The sequence below is a fragment of the Pseudopodoces humilis genome, chromosome 4 (assembly GCF_049639895.1).
Source record: "Pseudopodoces humilis isolate 2021_Gansu_Grassland_sample_001 chromosome 4, ASM4963989v1, whole genome shotgun sequence".
NCBI classification, from domain to species: domain Eukaryota; kingdom Metazoa; phylum Chordata; class Aves; order Passeriformes; family Paridae; genus Pseudopodoces; species Pseudopodoces humilis.
In genome coordinates, this window is record NC_142203.1 from 37,191,718 (window position 1) to 37,209,319 (window position 17,602).

The window sequence follows — 17,602 nt, forward strand, 5'->3', positions numbered from 1 at the left end:
TCTTAAATTCTACAAAAACTGGCTCAATGCCAGTCTTGTAGTATGTAGGTGTAACTAAGGTGAGATCACTGGACTGAGCTTTATTTAGAAGGATGCCTGAGAGACAGGCACTTCACCTAGTCCTGTTTTGTCTACAACATAAGCTGGGATAAAAATTACATGCTACTAATAATAAAATTTATTTTCATGAAGATATAGACTGCCTCCTCAGTAAGTTTGCTGATGATATGAAAGTGGGACAGGCTGGGAGCTGACCTGCTGGAAACCATTTCTGTGGAGAAGAACCTAGGGGTCTTGTTGGACAATGCTGTCCATGAGCCAGCAGTGTATCCTTTGAGGCCAAGAAAGCCAGTGGGATCCTGGGGTGCATTCAGGAGAGGATTGCCAGCAGGTCATGGCAAGTGATCTTGTTACGCAGCCCAGGTGAGGCACGTCTGGAGTGCTGTGTCCAGTTCTGGGCTCCCCAGAACAAGAGAGACATGAAGCTCCTGGAACAAGTCCAGCAGAGGGCTATTAAACTGATTAGGGAACTGAAACATCTCTATTATGAGGTATCCCGGTTCTGGCCAGGAGTGGATTAATTTTTGCCAGGAGGGAACATGGCCAGGACCCAGAGGTTATCCTGTACCACCTCACATCATCTTCCTGGCAGAGGGAGTTTCTGAGTGTTCGCAGGAGGTTCCACAGAGGGTGAGCTATTGTGTGTGAATCGTTGCTCTCTTCTCTTGTACACGTGGTTAGTATTGTTACTGTTACTATTTATTGCTTTATTTTGTGTCTGTTTCCGGAGCAGATTGGAAACAAATTTGATCTAATAATTTGTTGGTTTAGAGCCAGTCACTGGTCACAATGTTGCTTGGTCTCTTCATGTAGTTATGGGTACCTAATCTTGATATGTCTGCTCTTTTCCGAGTAGGGAGAGGGATCACAGTTGTTTTTTTTTACTTCACTGTGTGATACCAGCTTGTGACATGAAAATATCAGGGGCAATAATTTCGAATGTGTATTCAGTGTTGCTCTGTTGTTACCTCGGTTGTTACCTTTGGGAATTTATTAATAACCACTGGAAGGTACCCACTGGAAAGTGGACAGTGGAGCATGAATTTCTGCAGCCTTTCACCCCCATTTTCTTCCTTCAAGCTTGTTAAAACAGCTTTTGAGGATTTTGAATTTCTCTTTCATGTTAAAGAAAGCATGTTCTTGTTGCTAGGTTTGCAGGGTTTCCTGAGTGTAGTTCACACCCATGTTAGTAGCAACAAAATAGTGACAAAAGAGATTTTTAGGAGGGTCTTTCAGACATCTGCCCTCGAGGGTAGATGAGTGGCATGGGAGGTGGAAGAAAATGGGTCAGCTTTTGAAGGACTGTTCTGCTCCAATGGTTCAGAAGTTCACCCCTGAAAAACCACAGGACCCTGATTAAATGGCAGAATATCCAGTAGATAAATGCTGTGACAGCTCCAGAGAGGTGCAAAGCTATACAACTTGCTGGGCTGTGTCTTCTACTTATCAGACGCTGCTTGTTACTTTGAGCACTCTCAGGGGGAGGAGAGGAAAGGAGAGCAACAGGCAGCAAGGCCACTGAAACTGCAGCTGAATCACAAGAACAACCCATGCCAGCAGCAGTTGCCCCTATTCAAAAATAAAATTCAGGAACAAATCACTTAGTGAAGGACAAAGAGGAAGCAGGCCCTCAGAATAGGAGGAAGTGGCAGGGCAACAGGTAGTCGCCTGATCTCTGTTCTTGGGTGAGCTCAAAGATGTGTAAATAAATTTCAGCTGCCAGTTGAATGGGCACCAGGTGACCTGGCTGCCCTGATGCTGGGACGTCATGGCCCATGATATGAAACTAGATGGTAGTGAAGCCAGGCAACTGGGATCCTTGTCCTGGGATGTAGACATTAACAAAGGCATTGGGAAGAGGATAGAAACTCTCAGCCGTTGGAGGGGATATGTGTCAAGCATAAGAAAAAGGTATTCTCTCAAGGGTGATCTAATAATGCACTCAAGCTGTTGTAGCACAGTGGAGGAAAGTACCTGAGAGAATTAGCTGTACTGGAGGTAATCTATAAGGATTCAAATAACAAACTGTAGATTGCTGTAGATACAGGTGAGGAGACAGTGTACATCCATGGGCAAAAGCTTGTAGAGTGTGCCATTGTTGTAGACCTTGCCATTAGCATTAATATCAATGAAGGAAGGAGAGCAAACAATGCTTCAGCTGACTACCTGACTCTGGGAATGTGAAGATCATCTTTTCTCCTCCCTACCAAAATGTACCTTGTCTGTGAAAAGACCGTCTAAGACTGCAGACAGACTCAAAAGACGCAAGCAAATTAGGGAGGAAATGACCAATGCCCTGCCAGCATGGACGAGGCTCTGCTATTGAGAGCAAGCACCCCCTGCTTGTGAGAGAGAAGGTCCATGCCATGAGGTGGCTTTACCCACATGACCACAGAGAGGACATGAGGAAGTGTGATGGAAAACCCACCTCTCCACTAACAGCATGGCTACGTGAGCTGAAGTGAAGAACAGGTACCACAGGAAATTTTTGGATATATGCCGCTTCAGTGTCCAATGGGCAAGTCCTCCCTCAGACAGAAGGGGTGATGTAATTAATGGCTATCTTGAAGGGACATCAGTTTATATTTACAAGAAGTGAACCATGACCAGAACTAAAGGGGCCCTGATTCCAGACAGGTAGAGGAGAGGGAGAATCAGATCTATTGGACTGTGTGGATCCAGTGCCCTGGCACATCAGTCATGCAGGGTGTGACATCAGAGCACAAAGTACCCTGATACCATCAAGACATGTAGGGGTAGAATCCATCTCTATTTCTGGGGTGACAAGGGAATCCCAACAGCTGACTCTACTGGAAGCTTGAGTGAGCCTGGCTGGGAATGAATGGCAAAAACACCCCTCTGCGACTGGCCCAGAAGCTACATGGATCCTTGGCATAGATTACCTCAGGAGAGGGTATTTCAGAGACCCAAAAGGTCATCGTTAGGCTTTTGGGATAGCTGCTATGGAGACAGAGGAAATTAGACAGCTGAACACCTTGCCTGGTCTCTCAGAGGACCCTTCTGCTGTGGGACTGCTGAGGGTTGAAGAACAACAGGTACTGATCCCTACCACATCACTGCACCAGCTGGGACTCTGTGGTCCCCACCCATGAGAGGATTTGTGAGCTGGGCACCCAGGGAGTGGTCAGCAAGCCTTGCTCACCCTTTATCAGTCCTGTATGGCCAGTGTGTAAGTCCAATGGACAATGGAAACTCACAGTGGACTGTCGTGGCCTGAATTAAGTTTGCTTTCACCTGGAGGGGCATGGAGTACACATGGAACTGACTGCCCCAGGGGCAGAAACACAGCCCCAGTATTTGCCCTGGATTGATCCAGACTGCACTGGAAAAAGGGTGGGGCTTCAGAACACTTGCAGTACAGTGATGACATTGTGGTGTGTGGCAACACAGCAGAGGAAGGTTTTGAGAAAAGGGAGAAGACAATTAAAATCCTGAAGGCTGGTTTTGTCATGAAAGAAAGTGAGGTGAAGGGACCTCTCCAGTAAGTTCAGTTTTTAGCAATAAACTGGTGTCATGGTTTAGGAATAGTACTCCCCAGTTTAGTGTTCCTACTGAGACTCTCCAAACCACATTTCTGCTTGCTTGCTCCCTTCTGCCTTCCTCTCCCCCTTGCAGCAGTCTGGAGGATGCATATTCCAGATTATAGTCAGATTGTAAACCCTCTCTTTCACGTGACCTGGAAAAAGAATGTGAGGTCCTGAACAGCAATAAGCTTTTGAACAAATTAATGGGGGATTGTTCAGGCAGTAGCCTTTGGGCCAGTCAGGAAAGGACAAGATACAAAAAATGTGGTCTACACTGCAGCTGGGGAGAATTACCCTTCTGCAGACTGGCAAAATATCCAGGGAGATTCCAGGGTGACTCATGGGGTTCTGGAGTTGTGGATTCCAGAGATCTGAGACCGCCCCAAATGAAAAAGAAATAATGCCATCTTATGAAGGGGTTCAAACTGCTTCAGTAGCAAAGCTCCTCCTGGAAGCCTGAGTGCAGATGTTAGGCTGTATGTTCAAAGTCCCTTCCATACATTGTGACACTGATGTGATGTGAAGTAAGTGGGTTGTGCTGTTCACACAGTGAGCTGAAATAGGAAACCCAAATCTCCCAGGGATTTTGGAAGTCATCACTAACTGGCCTGAAGGCAAAAATTTGGGTCTATCATCATCATCATCATCAGAGGAGGAGGAGGGTAGGATGACACATGGTGAGGAGATCCCACAATATAATCAGCTTCCTGAAAATGAAAAGCCATACATTCTCTGAATTGATGGGTCTTGCCCTACTGTAGGGATGCATCAAAAATGGATGTCATATGTGATGAGTCACAAAAGCTATTGAGGGACAAGGTGGATCAAGTCAGAGCTTAAATCCTGGAATTAGATATTGCTGAAAGAGAAGTGGCCAGTGCTCTGCCTCTACAATGACTTGAGGATGGTGGCGAATGCTCTGTAGAGGTGCCTGGAATGATGGAGAAAGACCAGTTGGGGGTGCAGAGACAAACCCACCTGAACTGCTGAGCTGTGGCATGATGATACTGCTTGGATAGAGAAGTTGTGTAAAAGTACCTCATGAGATACACATGTGCCCAAGAGTTGGGCTGCTGGAGAACATCAAAGAAGGTGTAGATTGAGCTGCCAAGATTAAAATGTCTCAGGAGGATCTGGACTGGCAACAGAAGGGTGAATTATTTCTGACTTGGTGGGCCCATGACACCTCCAGTCATCAGGAAAAAAATGCGGTCACCAGATGGGCTTGTGGTCAAGGGGTGGATTACCCATGGACACTATCCCCCAGATTATCCATAATTGTGAAACGTGCTGTGATCAATCAGGCCAGCTAAAGCCTATATGGTATGGTAGACAGTGGTCACAGAATCACTGAATATTCAGAACTGGAAAGGACTGAGTCCAACTCTTAAATTAATGGTCCATATAGGGATCAAATCCTGCAACCTTGGGACTGTTAGCACCATGCTGTAACGAACCAAGATCAGCTCAGGTCAAAATACAAATAAGGGAAAGCCTGGTAGATTGGTTACGTCACACTCCTGCAGACCTACCAAGGCAAGAGCTGTATGCTCACAATGGTGAAAATAACCACAGGATGGCTGGAGGCATACCCTGTGTCTCATGGAATACCATATTGGGCCTTGAGAAGCAAGTTTGACAAACATGGTATATAAAAGTAATCAATGAAAATTTTCTTTCAGCCCAGAGCATTGACCCCTGCTAACAGTTTTTATGCTTGTACCTTTCCTTCAAGAAAAAGGTGCAAATGCTGACTGTTCAAAGTGATATAGAGTGTGGAAAATAAGGCTTATGGGATAAGACTAAAAGAATTTATTTTATTAATGAATTCTTGAGGTAATTTTATCACCATTGGTGTAAACTTTCACTTGAAAGTTCAAGTGAATAATACATCTGGTAGTGAAGAAAGGAGATTATTTCCTTTGTATGGAGACCAGACAGCAAGATCCAAAGGTTTACAGCTGAAGGTAAACTTTAAATTTTGTCTTCAAAATCTTAGATCTGGAAAAACATATTATTCCCTAGCAGTAAAAATATAATTTATAAGTGGAATTTACAAGTATAAAATACTGTTACACAGTGTGTGCAGGTATGAACTAGTGAGACAATTTTTATAGTCTGTAAAGGAGTCAATTTGGTATTGACCCTTTTAATCCTGAAATGAATAAGTACATACACTTTGTTCCTCTTTTCCTACATTGTGATAACAAGGATTTTATCTATACTGCTCTCAGCATTCTTGGGCCTCTTGAGTTTCATTGGTTCTCAGGTACTTTCAAGTAGAGCAGAGCTAGACTATGCCTTTGGAAGCATTAATGAGGAGCCTATTGCCAGAGTCATGGATTAAATGAGGGAGGGTTTTGGAATTTTTTTTTAGGCACTGAATTTAATTGATGTTTCCCTGTAAAATCTTACATATATATACACATACACATACTCGGGAGTTTTCTTTGAATCATAAGAACTGAGATAAGCAGGGCTTCCCACGAGAGAGGATCCCAAAAGAATTCAGTCCAAAGGAGGCTGAGAAATCCAAGAAAAAAAGAAAAATACAGAAGAAATGCAGCAGAAACAGAGAAACAGAAAAAAGAGTTTTTAAAGAAAAGTTACACCTCTACCTTTGAGCAATGTTTGATGTAATTAAATCACAGTCAAAGCTTTCATCAAAACAAACAAACAGTTTCCCCCTTTTGTGTGAATTCTCTACATCTGCTGGTTTAGTTAAAAGAAAAATGATTTCTACATACTATTGGTAACAAGATGTATGTAATATCCTCTCTTGTGGTAAATAGTCTTTTATTGATCTCAAAAATATGTGTATGTTATCTGATTACATTGTTCTGGATTAAATTAATTTCTTATAAGGTATTCCAAATTTAATAGATTATGACATAACACTAAGATGGTGAAAATTTAATCATCCATCAAGAAAGTCAGACGTACTTCATGACAATGAGCATTTCATGGTGCTACAAAATTAGTTTTCATATATTGCACAGTGACATGGGAAAAAGTGAATGCTGATGGTAAAGTTTATGTACTTTCACTCAACGTGAAATATTTTAATTCTATATTGTAAGTATTTTTTCAATTCCTTTACAATATATGTATCTATTTTCATTCACTCTAAATACCTTATCTTTTTTCTACCATGCATGCTTGAGAAACTTCCAACTGACATTAGAAAGTGCATTAGTCTTTCATAGCTTTTCCCAGAAAAAACCTTATTAGACTTACTGAATTAAATTATTTACCCATAAAACCATACTTACTAATACTTATTATATTGCTCTTTTTATACTAAAAGCTTTTTTTTAACCTGTAGTAATGTTAAGAAAAAAAACTCAGAGAAAATGCATGATATTTCAGTAATAGAAACATTAATTTAATATTATTTTGAGTTTATACAACCAAATAAGGCCCATTAGAACCCACAAAACTGTGATTCTATGATGTTTTGGATTGTGTTTATTATAATTTTGCCACTCTGACTCTTTTTTGATAAGAAGTAAGCCTTTTAAGTCAAAAGACACAAAACTTGCCCATCTAGTTAGTAGAAGACCTTCTATTTGATTCACTGTAGGATACATCCTGAAGAAATTAATCTAAAAGTGTGACTGGAGCATATTTGTTCAATTAATAAATTTTGTCTTGCTTCTTCAAAGTGAAGAAGAAGATCCTAACTGGAAGTCACTCATTTCTTGCATCACCTCTCAGGTCTAATTTGGCGTAGTCTAATGTTTTATTGAACCATATGCTCTTTCACCACTGAATTCACAAATAAAAAATATAATTGGAATCATGAAAATATACAGTCCTTATCTAATCATCTTGGAAATTATTATAAGAACTTCTCTGGTTTCAAATGGTAGAAGAAATTAAGAGTTAAGTTCTAGTGATAATATTTGCCTTACATTGAATCATTGTCTAAAAGTTTCTGGAAAAGACCAAGAGAATCAGGAGGGAGTTAATTTGGTTAATTTTTCTTTAATGTCAGTTAATAGTAGAGTTCCTGTCTTGTGAGTGGTTTCTGAGTACTAAGACCAAGTAAGTCCTTTATTTCACTTGATTATGGATTTTCAGAACTCTTTGTGATTTTTGTGCTCCCTTTCCCTAATATATGTAACAAAAATACCATGCAATCAGATAAAAACCAAAAATTAAAAATAAAAACATAAAAATCTAAGAAAAACATAATTTCCTGCTGTATAACAACCATGCCAGCAATTGAAGATACATTGCAAGGTTTGAACCTTTGCAAATGTCTGTAGGGAAACATTTTTTTGTATCCCTTCCACTCCTGTATAATTAAATTCTGATCTATATAACTGCAGTGTTTATCTTATTTATTCTGGGTTGTCTTTTTAAGTTTGCTGTGTTCAGTCACAAAAAGTCTTTCATGTCCCTGAAGAACAGCAAGGTTGTCTGTGGACACAGAAGAAACTTGCCTTTTTGTACTCACTAGCTGGGCTTGATTTCTTGTCGGCGTGAAATAGCTGCAAGTGTGAAAAAGGGATGGCTCCTTGAAAGGAAGCAAATACAGCATTTCATGTATTTTTTTAAGGTAAAAATCACATACCTGATGTGAATATAAAAGGAACAGTTGACTGCTAAGTGTCAGAATTCTGTGCTAAATTTGTGTCAACTGCTACCTGGAAAAGATAAAAATTTTATCAGAAAACTGGAAGACTTTGTTTCAAATTCAAGAAAATCATCAGCCCTGCCATGTGGGTTATCTCCTTGATAAAGTCTTTACATTTGCAGAGAAACTATTTCAAAATCCTAAAACCTTATTTTTTTATGTTGTGCAGTCAGCTCCCTGCCTTCTCTCTCCACCACCTCCAAGAAATAAGTGAAATTTATTAATGAAAACTTGCATTTAAATAAAAAATAAATTAAGAAAACCAGCCTGAGCTAGTCACTACTAAAATTTCTGCTTGAAAGGTTAACATCTTTCAAAGAAGTAAGCAGCAGAAAACCTTCGTGAAGTAGAGCATGATGGATTTATGTGGCTACTACATGTAGCTGAAATGTAATTATGTGGAAATGCCTAATATGTTCCATAAACTGAACTGAAGAATGGAAAACCCTCATGGCTAGCAAGAATCATGACCAAAACAGTGCAACTTTCCTAGTGAGTTGTTTTTAAACTTCCAGTTACAAATAGCCAGCAGTAGACCTAAGATAAAAAAATTTTTAGGCTCTCTGAACAAGGATAAGTTACCCAGGAAGCAAATGCAAGCATAAGCGTATAGCAGCAGCAGTAATGACAGGCTGGGTTCATCTTTAGTGACGTTGCCTATTGTGTAGCTAGAAGGCCTGAAACTGTGAAGGTCTAATGGTCCGTAAATCTGTCGACTTCTCCTCATTTCTCTTATTGATGAAGATTTCACTAAGATTGGGACCAGCATAATGGTCAATACCTCTCAGGAAAACAATGAGAGGTGAAATCTCTTTTTATCTGTGTCACAGGAATCTCATTAAATTCAATGAATCTTTTGAAACTAATTACAAGCCTGCACACTGACCAAGGACTAAATTACCACAATTAACATATTTAAAAATTCTATTAGGTAAAATGACATAGTTGCGCACTCCTGAGGAAAATAAAGTCTCTTCGTTGAAAAGCATAGACAGGCTAGAAAATATTTGGTCTTCACAGTTTCAAGACAAGAAACTTTGAAGTGCACATGACAGAACCAAAGATTTGTTGGAGGGCAGGTTTTTGGCACATTTTTTTAGGTTTTAGGAAGCACTAAGTCTTGTTGCTAGAGTATGACATTTCTTTTATTTTTATGAGCCTCATTCCTTTTCATAAGGTTTTTCATGATAGATATTAATTTATTAAAATTTGATAGCAAACTTATCCTTCTTAGGGCTTACCTGCATGGGAAGGATGAACATTATTACACTTCTATTATCTCTTCTCTTCTGTACCACTATGATTGCATTTTCAGATGTTCTTAGCTATTCTGTGTGTCTGATGATTAGGTATTTAGTTTTCCCTACTTGAGAAAAGATTGCAAAAATTTCTTTGTTTTTTTTTATTCTTGTTTTATTTTCATGTAGTTAACTGGAACAATTTTGTTTGTTTGTTTTGTTTTGTTTTGTTTTTTAATGTTAGCATTGCTTTGCTCTTCAGGTACTCAATATTGTCTTTGAGTCCTTCATAAAACCAAAGAACTTGATAGGTTTCTAGGGGAGCCAAACATCACAATCTTTGTTTACCTTCTATGCTACTTTTGTCCTGCCTTTTGAGAAGTTTAATAGCTAATTAAGGACTTGGTAGTTCTTGTTGGTTGAGGGACTTTGGATTAAATTGAATTTTAAGAAAAAAAAAGGTATATGCAACAATATAATAGCTGAAAATAATTTCATAAAAAAGTTAAATACTAATATATTAATTTGTGTATGTTCTTGGGTTGGGATGTTTAAGATATGTCATGAGTAAAGTCAATGTGTCAATGTAATGCATGTACTTTTTAGGTAATTATGAACAGAATGTTATTTTTCACATTGACTTGTAGTAGCTAGGCACTATACGTTAGCATTTGCTTATTTAGATTAAATTTGCACGCAAACTGAAAAGCATTAAAATCTGTTAGTCTTTATTGGGAACCAAGCTGATAATTCAGATAAACTGTTACATTCAAAATAAAATCAGTGTTGTATATTCTTGAAATTTTCACAGAAAAGAGGAGGTTTATGCTTGTAAATGAAATGAGTTTTTTTACTACATGGAAAATAAAATATACACTTATGTGTTCTGAAAAAATAAATCTCAGATTGTCCCAGTGTTCTGCTTTTTTATTACTATTTTTTATTTCAGCAAACAACTGCTTTGGTGGAAGGAACAAAATTTATTTGATTAACCATAATGTTTTAAACATAGTCGTGATAACTGTTACTATAGTTATTGTAACTGTTGTTATTATAGAATGATATCCTATTTAAACTCCTTTGTTGTAGTTCCTATGACATTATCTATGTAATTTATAGTACCTGTGTATTAAAAATTTCTTGGTTTACTCTGAGTATGCATAATGGGAAGCTGGAAGAGAAATGATAGGCATCATTTATTCATACATCACTTAAAGGTTTTATTACTTTAAAATGCCTCAGTTGCTGTATAAATTTGATTAAACTCACACTGGAATTGTGGTATATGGAATTATATGCCTTATATAACTTGAATAATTTTTCTTGAATAACAGGTAATATGTATTTTGTTCATATATTTTTCTTTCAGAAAACCTTATTTGTTACCAGACTTTTGTGCATATTACAGAAACCTAGGGTTTCTTTATGCCCTTGATATCCTTATGTATTGTTTAAAAAATATATATTTATCACAAAAAATGTAATAAATGCTATATGATGGACAACCTTTAACTAAAACTTCCTAGTTTAAATCTCATGTTAGAATAGACTTCTTAAGTGTTCCTTTAGGCTAGAGAAGCTGTGTGAAATGTCACTAGAACGCCCTACATTGCCTTCAGCAGTGAGATGTGTTCTGTTGTAGAGTGAAAGGCTGTCCAAGACAAATGAAGAGTCACTGGTAGCGTGTGAGAAAGCACTGAATTCAAACAGTGTTTCCATCACGTAGAATGTCTTCCAATGTAAGTGAAAGCATACAGAATTCTCACTCTGCAGAGACTGTTCTTTAATTTGTTTTTATTTACATTGAGAAGCTAGTTGATAATGACCATCTGGTTCTTGACAATTTCAACAGAGCATTTTGATCTCTGGAATTCATACTAAATTTGAGTTAAATTGCACAATGGAAGTTGCCACAAGAATATGTTTTAAGCTACATGTGCTAAGCAATAAAGCAGAAGTTCATATGAAATAATTTTCCTGAAATAAGGCATAGTGGCTGTTACAGAAGAAATGTAAAATTATTCAGGGTATATCTACTTGTGACACGTTGCTCATTTCTCATATTGTGCAAAGGCAAAAAGTTTTATTATGGACTCTTTGATTTTGGATAATACCTTTTTTTAATATTCAAAATTTTATGTGCCTTTCTATTCCAAGTCGAGTTTGACATAAATTATTATATGACAAATGCTAAGTGCTCATAGAATTCTTCTGGGAATATCTCAAAGCAGTATGTGTGTTTCACAAACACACATGTATTAGACCATCTGGGTGGAATAATTCAGTACCATTGATTCCTTTCCAGCATGTACATTAAAAAGAAAAAAGGTGAAAAAGGTGAAAAAAGGCAGAAGTTCTCATTACAGAGGCAGATGTATCATCCATCCAGTGGAAATGTACCTGCTTTTTTATTTTATTTTGAATTGAAATTTGTGAAGACTTATACCCAGGGGTGATTTAAAACTAGTGTGCCTGCTGTTGTTTATCTACTAGTGCTTCTATGTATTAATGGCATGCTCTCATTCCTGATGATTCATTTCATAACACATGCCACCTCTCACCAGAAGATCAACATATAAAATATGAGGCATTTGAGAGCGATGAGACAATCTGCTACAAGTAGCTCTGCAATTTTTAGCACAGAAAAGACATGGACCTGTGGAGCAGGTCCAGATGAGGGCTGAAAAAATATTCAGAGGGATGGAGCATAACCTCTTCTATAAGGAAAGGCTGAGAGAGTTGGGATTGTTCAGCCTGGAGAGGAGAAGGCTCCATGTAGATCTTATTGTGGCTTTTCCATAACTTAATAAGAAATTCTGTAGCAATAGAACAAATAGTAATGATTTTGAAACAAAAGAGGGTAGATTCAGATGAGTTAGAAGGAAGAAATTTTTTATGATGCGGGTGGTCAAACACTAGATCTGTGTGCGCAAAGAGGCTGTAGATGCTGCACACCCAGAAATACTGAAGATCAGGTTGGATGAGGGTCTGGGCAATCTGATCTAGTGCAGGTGTTCCAGCTTATGGCAGGGGGTTGGGCTAGATGACCTTTAAAAGTCCTTTCCAACTCAAACTGTTCCATGATTCTGTGATTGTATGTCATGCAGACAGATTTGAGTAAAAATGCCTTTTTATTTTCTTCTTTTAATATTCATCTTGGTATCTAGACTTACAATGTAGGCTTTGTCAGTAGAAAAAGGATCAGTGACACTTGAAGTGTTCCCTTCCACCAGCAGTGTGAGTAGCTCCCTGTGTGAAACACAGCATCATCATATTCTCTGTCAAATGCAATTTATACCTAATAAGTTCTTTTTATTTTCTGTGCTGTAAAGAATCCTTTCACTAATGAGATCATTTTCCAAGACTTAGCAGTGGAATGCATTTGCTCATAAGACATTCATTTTTTTCTTTTTTCTGCTTACCAGTTGGACAATTAGTCCCAAGTAGAACAGCTTCTTTCACCATTGCAAATCTAATCTGTGGATAATAAAGTGAAAAAATGAGTTTGTAGTTAGATACTAAAGAGGAGGCATAAAATTCTGCCCTTTTTATTGTGTAGATGTAGAACACTAAATAAAGTTATGAAAGAAAGAATAATTTTATTTTCTTTTTTTTATGAGTGATGTACTCTGGTAGAATATGGCATATGAGACTTTATCAAGAGTGATTAATAAAACCTATTATTTGTTGTGAATGGATATTATTTATGGGATTTAAGAGAGAACTTCTAACTCTAACAGTCAAGGCCTGTACTAGGCCTTTCCTGTAGAAAGAGCTTGCCTCAAAGATCTAAATTAAACAACTTAAAAAAAAAAAATTTGAATGCAATCAAAAAATACCCTTGGGACATTCATATAAAAATCTTGCTGCTAATTAGAAATACCTATAATTACACAGCAGAAACAATTATTAATTAAGGTAAGGAAAAGATTTTGTACTCATTAATATTCATAGTTTTTGTCAGTGAAGCCTCATAGCAGACAAATAGAAGGGTTGGAAGAAAAAGAATTCACCTATGACTTTTCATTTATTAGTTGCATCCAAAGAATGTGGTTTTCCTGACAAGAAACACTTAATAAAATCTAAAAGTTGACATAATCTCCTTTTCTGTAAAGAACAGATGCTGGCCCCAGTATTGCTGCACTTTTTTGAGTTTTTTAAAGTTAATTTTCTTTCAACTAAACTAGATCAGATATTGATTCTTAATTGATACATTTCAAATTTAAATGGAGAATGAAGACATATCCTTTATAGTAATTCAGCTGGAGAGGCATTTAAAGCTAGAGTATTGATTAGCGTTTGCTTGTTTCTGCACAATTGATTGTGAACTGCAGTTAAGTCTTCTTTTTCTGAAATGCTCAGGTTTTATTCTGTAGGATGTTAGGACTTGCATACTAATCATTGTGGGATAATGATTATTTTGCTGTGTCTATATCAAATACATATACCCTTTGCAAAGCAAAAAAAAAATTCTATTTTGTTATGTTTACTGTGCTTAAAAGGGATGCAATTACTTTTTAGTTAATTTCATTCAGCTTGCTTGGCTTTTTTTTTTTTGAAACAGCTGTATGTATTGTAAATGTGATTGCACGTCAAAAGTGATTGCAAAGATATTGCTGGCATCAGGTCAAAAGTAAATAAAAAGCATGTGGTGAGGTTGTAGCTTGGTGCTGCAATGTAGAATTGAACGTGTCACTTGCTGTTCATAGTGAGTGAACCGTGAACCATATCTTGGTGTGATCTCAGAAGTTAAGTTAGAAGTGGGTAAAAACAGCTGGTTAAAGGATATGATAAAATATCATCTGTTAGTCTCATGAAATATTGGGTAAAAAACCCAAAACCTGTGCTTCAGTACTGGTACTTCTACATGTAGTACAGCAAGAGGAAATATTTTGAGATATGCTGCTCTCAGATGCAGAGTTGATTCTGTTACAGTTCCACTAGGTGGTGTCTGTTGGATTAACCTGTATGTGATATTTTTCTTTGCAGATAATTGTGATGATCAGTTGGTTTCTGCTTTGCCTCAGTCATCATTCAGTAGCTCTTCAGAGCTGTCTAGCAGTCACAGCCCTGGATTTGCAAAGCTTAATCGAAGAGAGGGTGAGTGAATTGTATTGGTTAATTGTTAATTCTGGGTTGAAATGAAAACAGTTTAAGTATTCAAGAGCATATATTACTGTTTGTATACCAACCATGAGCAAGTGCAGTTTCAGCTCAAGGAAGTTATGAATCTCAACTTCCCAACCTATGGTAAGCTGTCTGACAACATGAGCACTGGAGCTGCTCTGTGGGCTTATTGAATAGACAGCAGCATCTCTGGATACTGACTTCTGTTTAATTATTACAAATGCCAAATCTGATTAATAAACTGTTTCAAAGATGCCATCCTAGGAAACTTCACTGAAATATTTTGTCTTAGGTCAAAATCTAGTCCTAACAATTCAGCCACAATATTAGTGCTGGTTACTTAGAGACATTCAAATATATCAAATTTCCCTCATGTAGTCCACTGTTGTATTTAATTGAGAGATATATAAAATAAATCCTAAGAATATTTCGTCCTGCCAAAATAATTTCTGTTATTGAACCTCCATGATTTACTTGAATATTTGCTATGTGTGATAGACAGAAACACTCTAGTGAAGAAGGAATATCCCAATCTATTTTATTAACCTAATGTGCAGATTTGATAAGCATGAGCTGCTATTTTGAATGAAGTTGTGATATCAATGGAAATTACATACCTTGAAAGGACGTCTCTTAGTTTGAAGTAATATATGCTCTTAGAATTTTAAATAATACATATATTATCATCAAAGTTAGCATCTTCATATTGGTCTTCCTTAGAAATGTTTGAAAGCTCTTTCCAAGTCGCTCTCTTCATGTGCTATGAAGTTGTTTGTGCCATGTTAAAATGCATTTTTTAGATTTATAATTTTCTTCGCTTTGCACTGTACTGTATGCACATATTAGAAATGCTTATCACCTTTCATCTGGTACCATTTGAACTCATGTAGATTCAAAACAGCACGTAGCCTAATTAGAAGATTGCGACTGTCTGCTTTCTCATTCTGTGTACCTCAGGTACACGGTATTCAGAAGATTAGAGATTTGAATGTCTTATTCATTTGTCATTGTTTAGTAATATGATCAGATTGTTTGGCTAGTGTGGTGGTTTCAGTTTGAACCGGGTGGAAACACTAATTTTTTCTGGTGGTTTAGGTTGCCTAATTTTTCGTTTCTCAGCTAATGCACCAAATAATGTAGGTTTAGTGCTGGCTAAAATTGCCAGTGCACTTACTAGAATTATTTATTTATTTCATGTGAGATATGAATTAGGAGGAGGGTAAAACAGGATCATAACTTAAAAGGTAAAAAGAAAATACTATTAACAGAACCAAAAGAGTAAGAAGAATCAGAATAAAACTTTCAGAACACTTTTCTTCCTCCTGCCTGGCTTTTTTTTTCAGAAGAGACAAAACCTGGGGTTTTAAATAAGCTACTACCTCTACAATAGTCTTTCATCAGTTCTTGTAGAGGGAGGAGTTTTCTCTTGTCATGCCATTGAGACTTCTCCACAAGAAACAGTTCTCTTGTAGCTTTTCATTTCCACTAATAGCAGCTGCCTGGAAAAAAATCTGCAATCGTGAAGTTCCTCCCATTTTCACAGCTTTTCCAAAGCTGAGTTAATGGGTCATGTAAACTTACAGGGTATTATTTTAAGAATGAGCTGTTTAAAAGCAAAGGTTCTTTTAATCTATTTCTGAAATTATCTCTGGGAATAGACGTCTTCTTCTTTCCCAGATGGTAAAGGGTTTTCATTACTCTTATTTTTTTCTGTGTTCAAGCTTCTCCTGGGATCACAGCCTTTTCAGCATCTGCTTTGCTTCATCAGTGGATACCTCTGCTCACACCTACAGTTTGAACACTCCATTCCCCTATACTTCCTCATGAATTAAGGGGGATATTCCTGTGTATCTTAGGCCATCTCCATGGCTTCACTAAAAAAGACTTTCAACTCCAATACCAGGGTATCTAATCATTCTTCTATCTGGGACTTGACTCCTTCTTTACTGACCTTGGTGTCTTCATTTTGACTTGTACATATCCTCACATCTATCCTTCTCTCTCCCTTCAGAGAGGATCGAAGTCTGCAGGTCTCCTCTGTGCAGTGAAAAGGTTAATATCTCACCCAGGCCTGCAGATGGTCATGATGGTTTCTGCTGGGCTGTGGCTGAAGCAGTCATGGTGATGGATTTCAGGCTGCACTGGGGCCCTCTCTCTGCCCAGCAGCCGCTGGGGCTGTGGTGGAGGGGGCCTGGCCCAGTCTGGAGCCGGTCCCAGGGCCCAGGGGACCCCAGCTCAGCATGGGTCAGCAGCAGGGGGACAGGGCTTGGTGTCAGCAAGATGTCAGCAGCCAGGGCCCTGTGACCTCCCATCCCCTGCCCAGCCACCGCTGGGGTCCAGCCCGACCACAGCAGAGCAGGGCTGGCCCACTGGCACCTGGTTACCTTGTCAAATCTGGAAGGCAAGAGAGATTTCCCAGGCTTGCCTGTCTTTTAAAATGTAGAATTCACAGAGGCAGACCTTTTGGTTCATTCAGATGTAATTTTATGGAATGGTGTAGATGAGGTGAGATGAGAATTTCTTCAGTCTTCAGTAAATTAATCTTAATTAAATTAGTTTTTACTTATATTTTATTCTTTATTTTTCAGTGAGAGTAAAAAACTCAGTACTTGCTATGGAACCAGGAATACATTTTCTACACTGAATTTGTGTTTAATTCTTTCCTGTGAATTTCCCATGCAGAACCTGATTATATTTGTAGATGTATATATGTGAAAAGTGAAAGTGAAACATGAAAGTTTTATTTGGATGGAACAAAGCTAGTCATTATATTATATTATATATTAGTCATATATAATAATATATAATAATATATAATATAATATATATATTATATTTTAGTCATGGTTATAAACAAAAACATTTAGCCACACAAGAAATGATTGCTAAACCATACAGACTAGGAAAAAAATCTGTTATTAGGAAGGTATGACATGTGCTGTCAGTGATTTTATGGAAGCAATGAAGACATCATTAGAGTTTTAAAAGAA

General features: G+C 37.7%; 1 protein-coding gene across 1 annotated transcript in view; it reads left to right on the forward strand.

Moving 5' to 3' along the window:
* CNTNAP4 (contactin associated protein family member 4) overlaps positions 1-17,602 on the forward strand; it is a 202,251-nt gene that overhangs the window by 30,901 nt on the left and 153,748 nt on the right. The window contains exon 2 of the mRNA XM_005522734.3: positions 14,475-14,585. Within this exon, the coding sequence (XP_005522791.1) occupies positions 14,475-14,585 (111 nt within the window). The remainder of the gene's footprint in view (positions 1-14,474; positions 14,586-17,602) is intronic.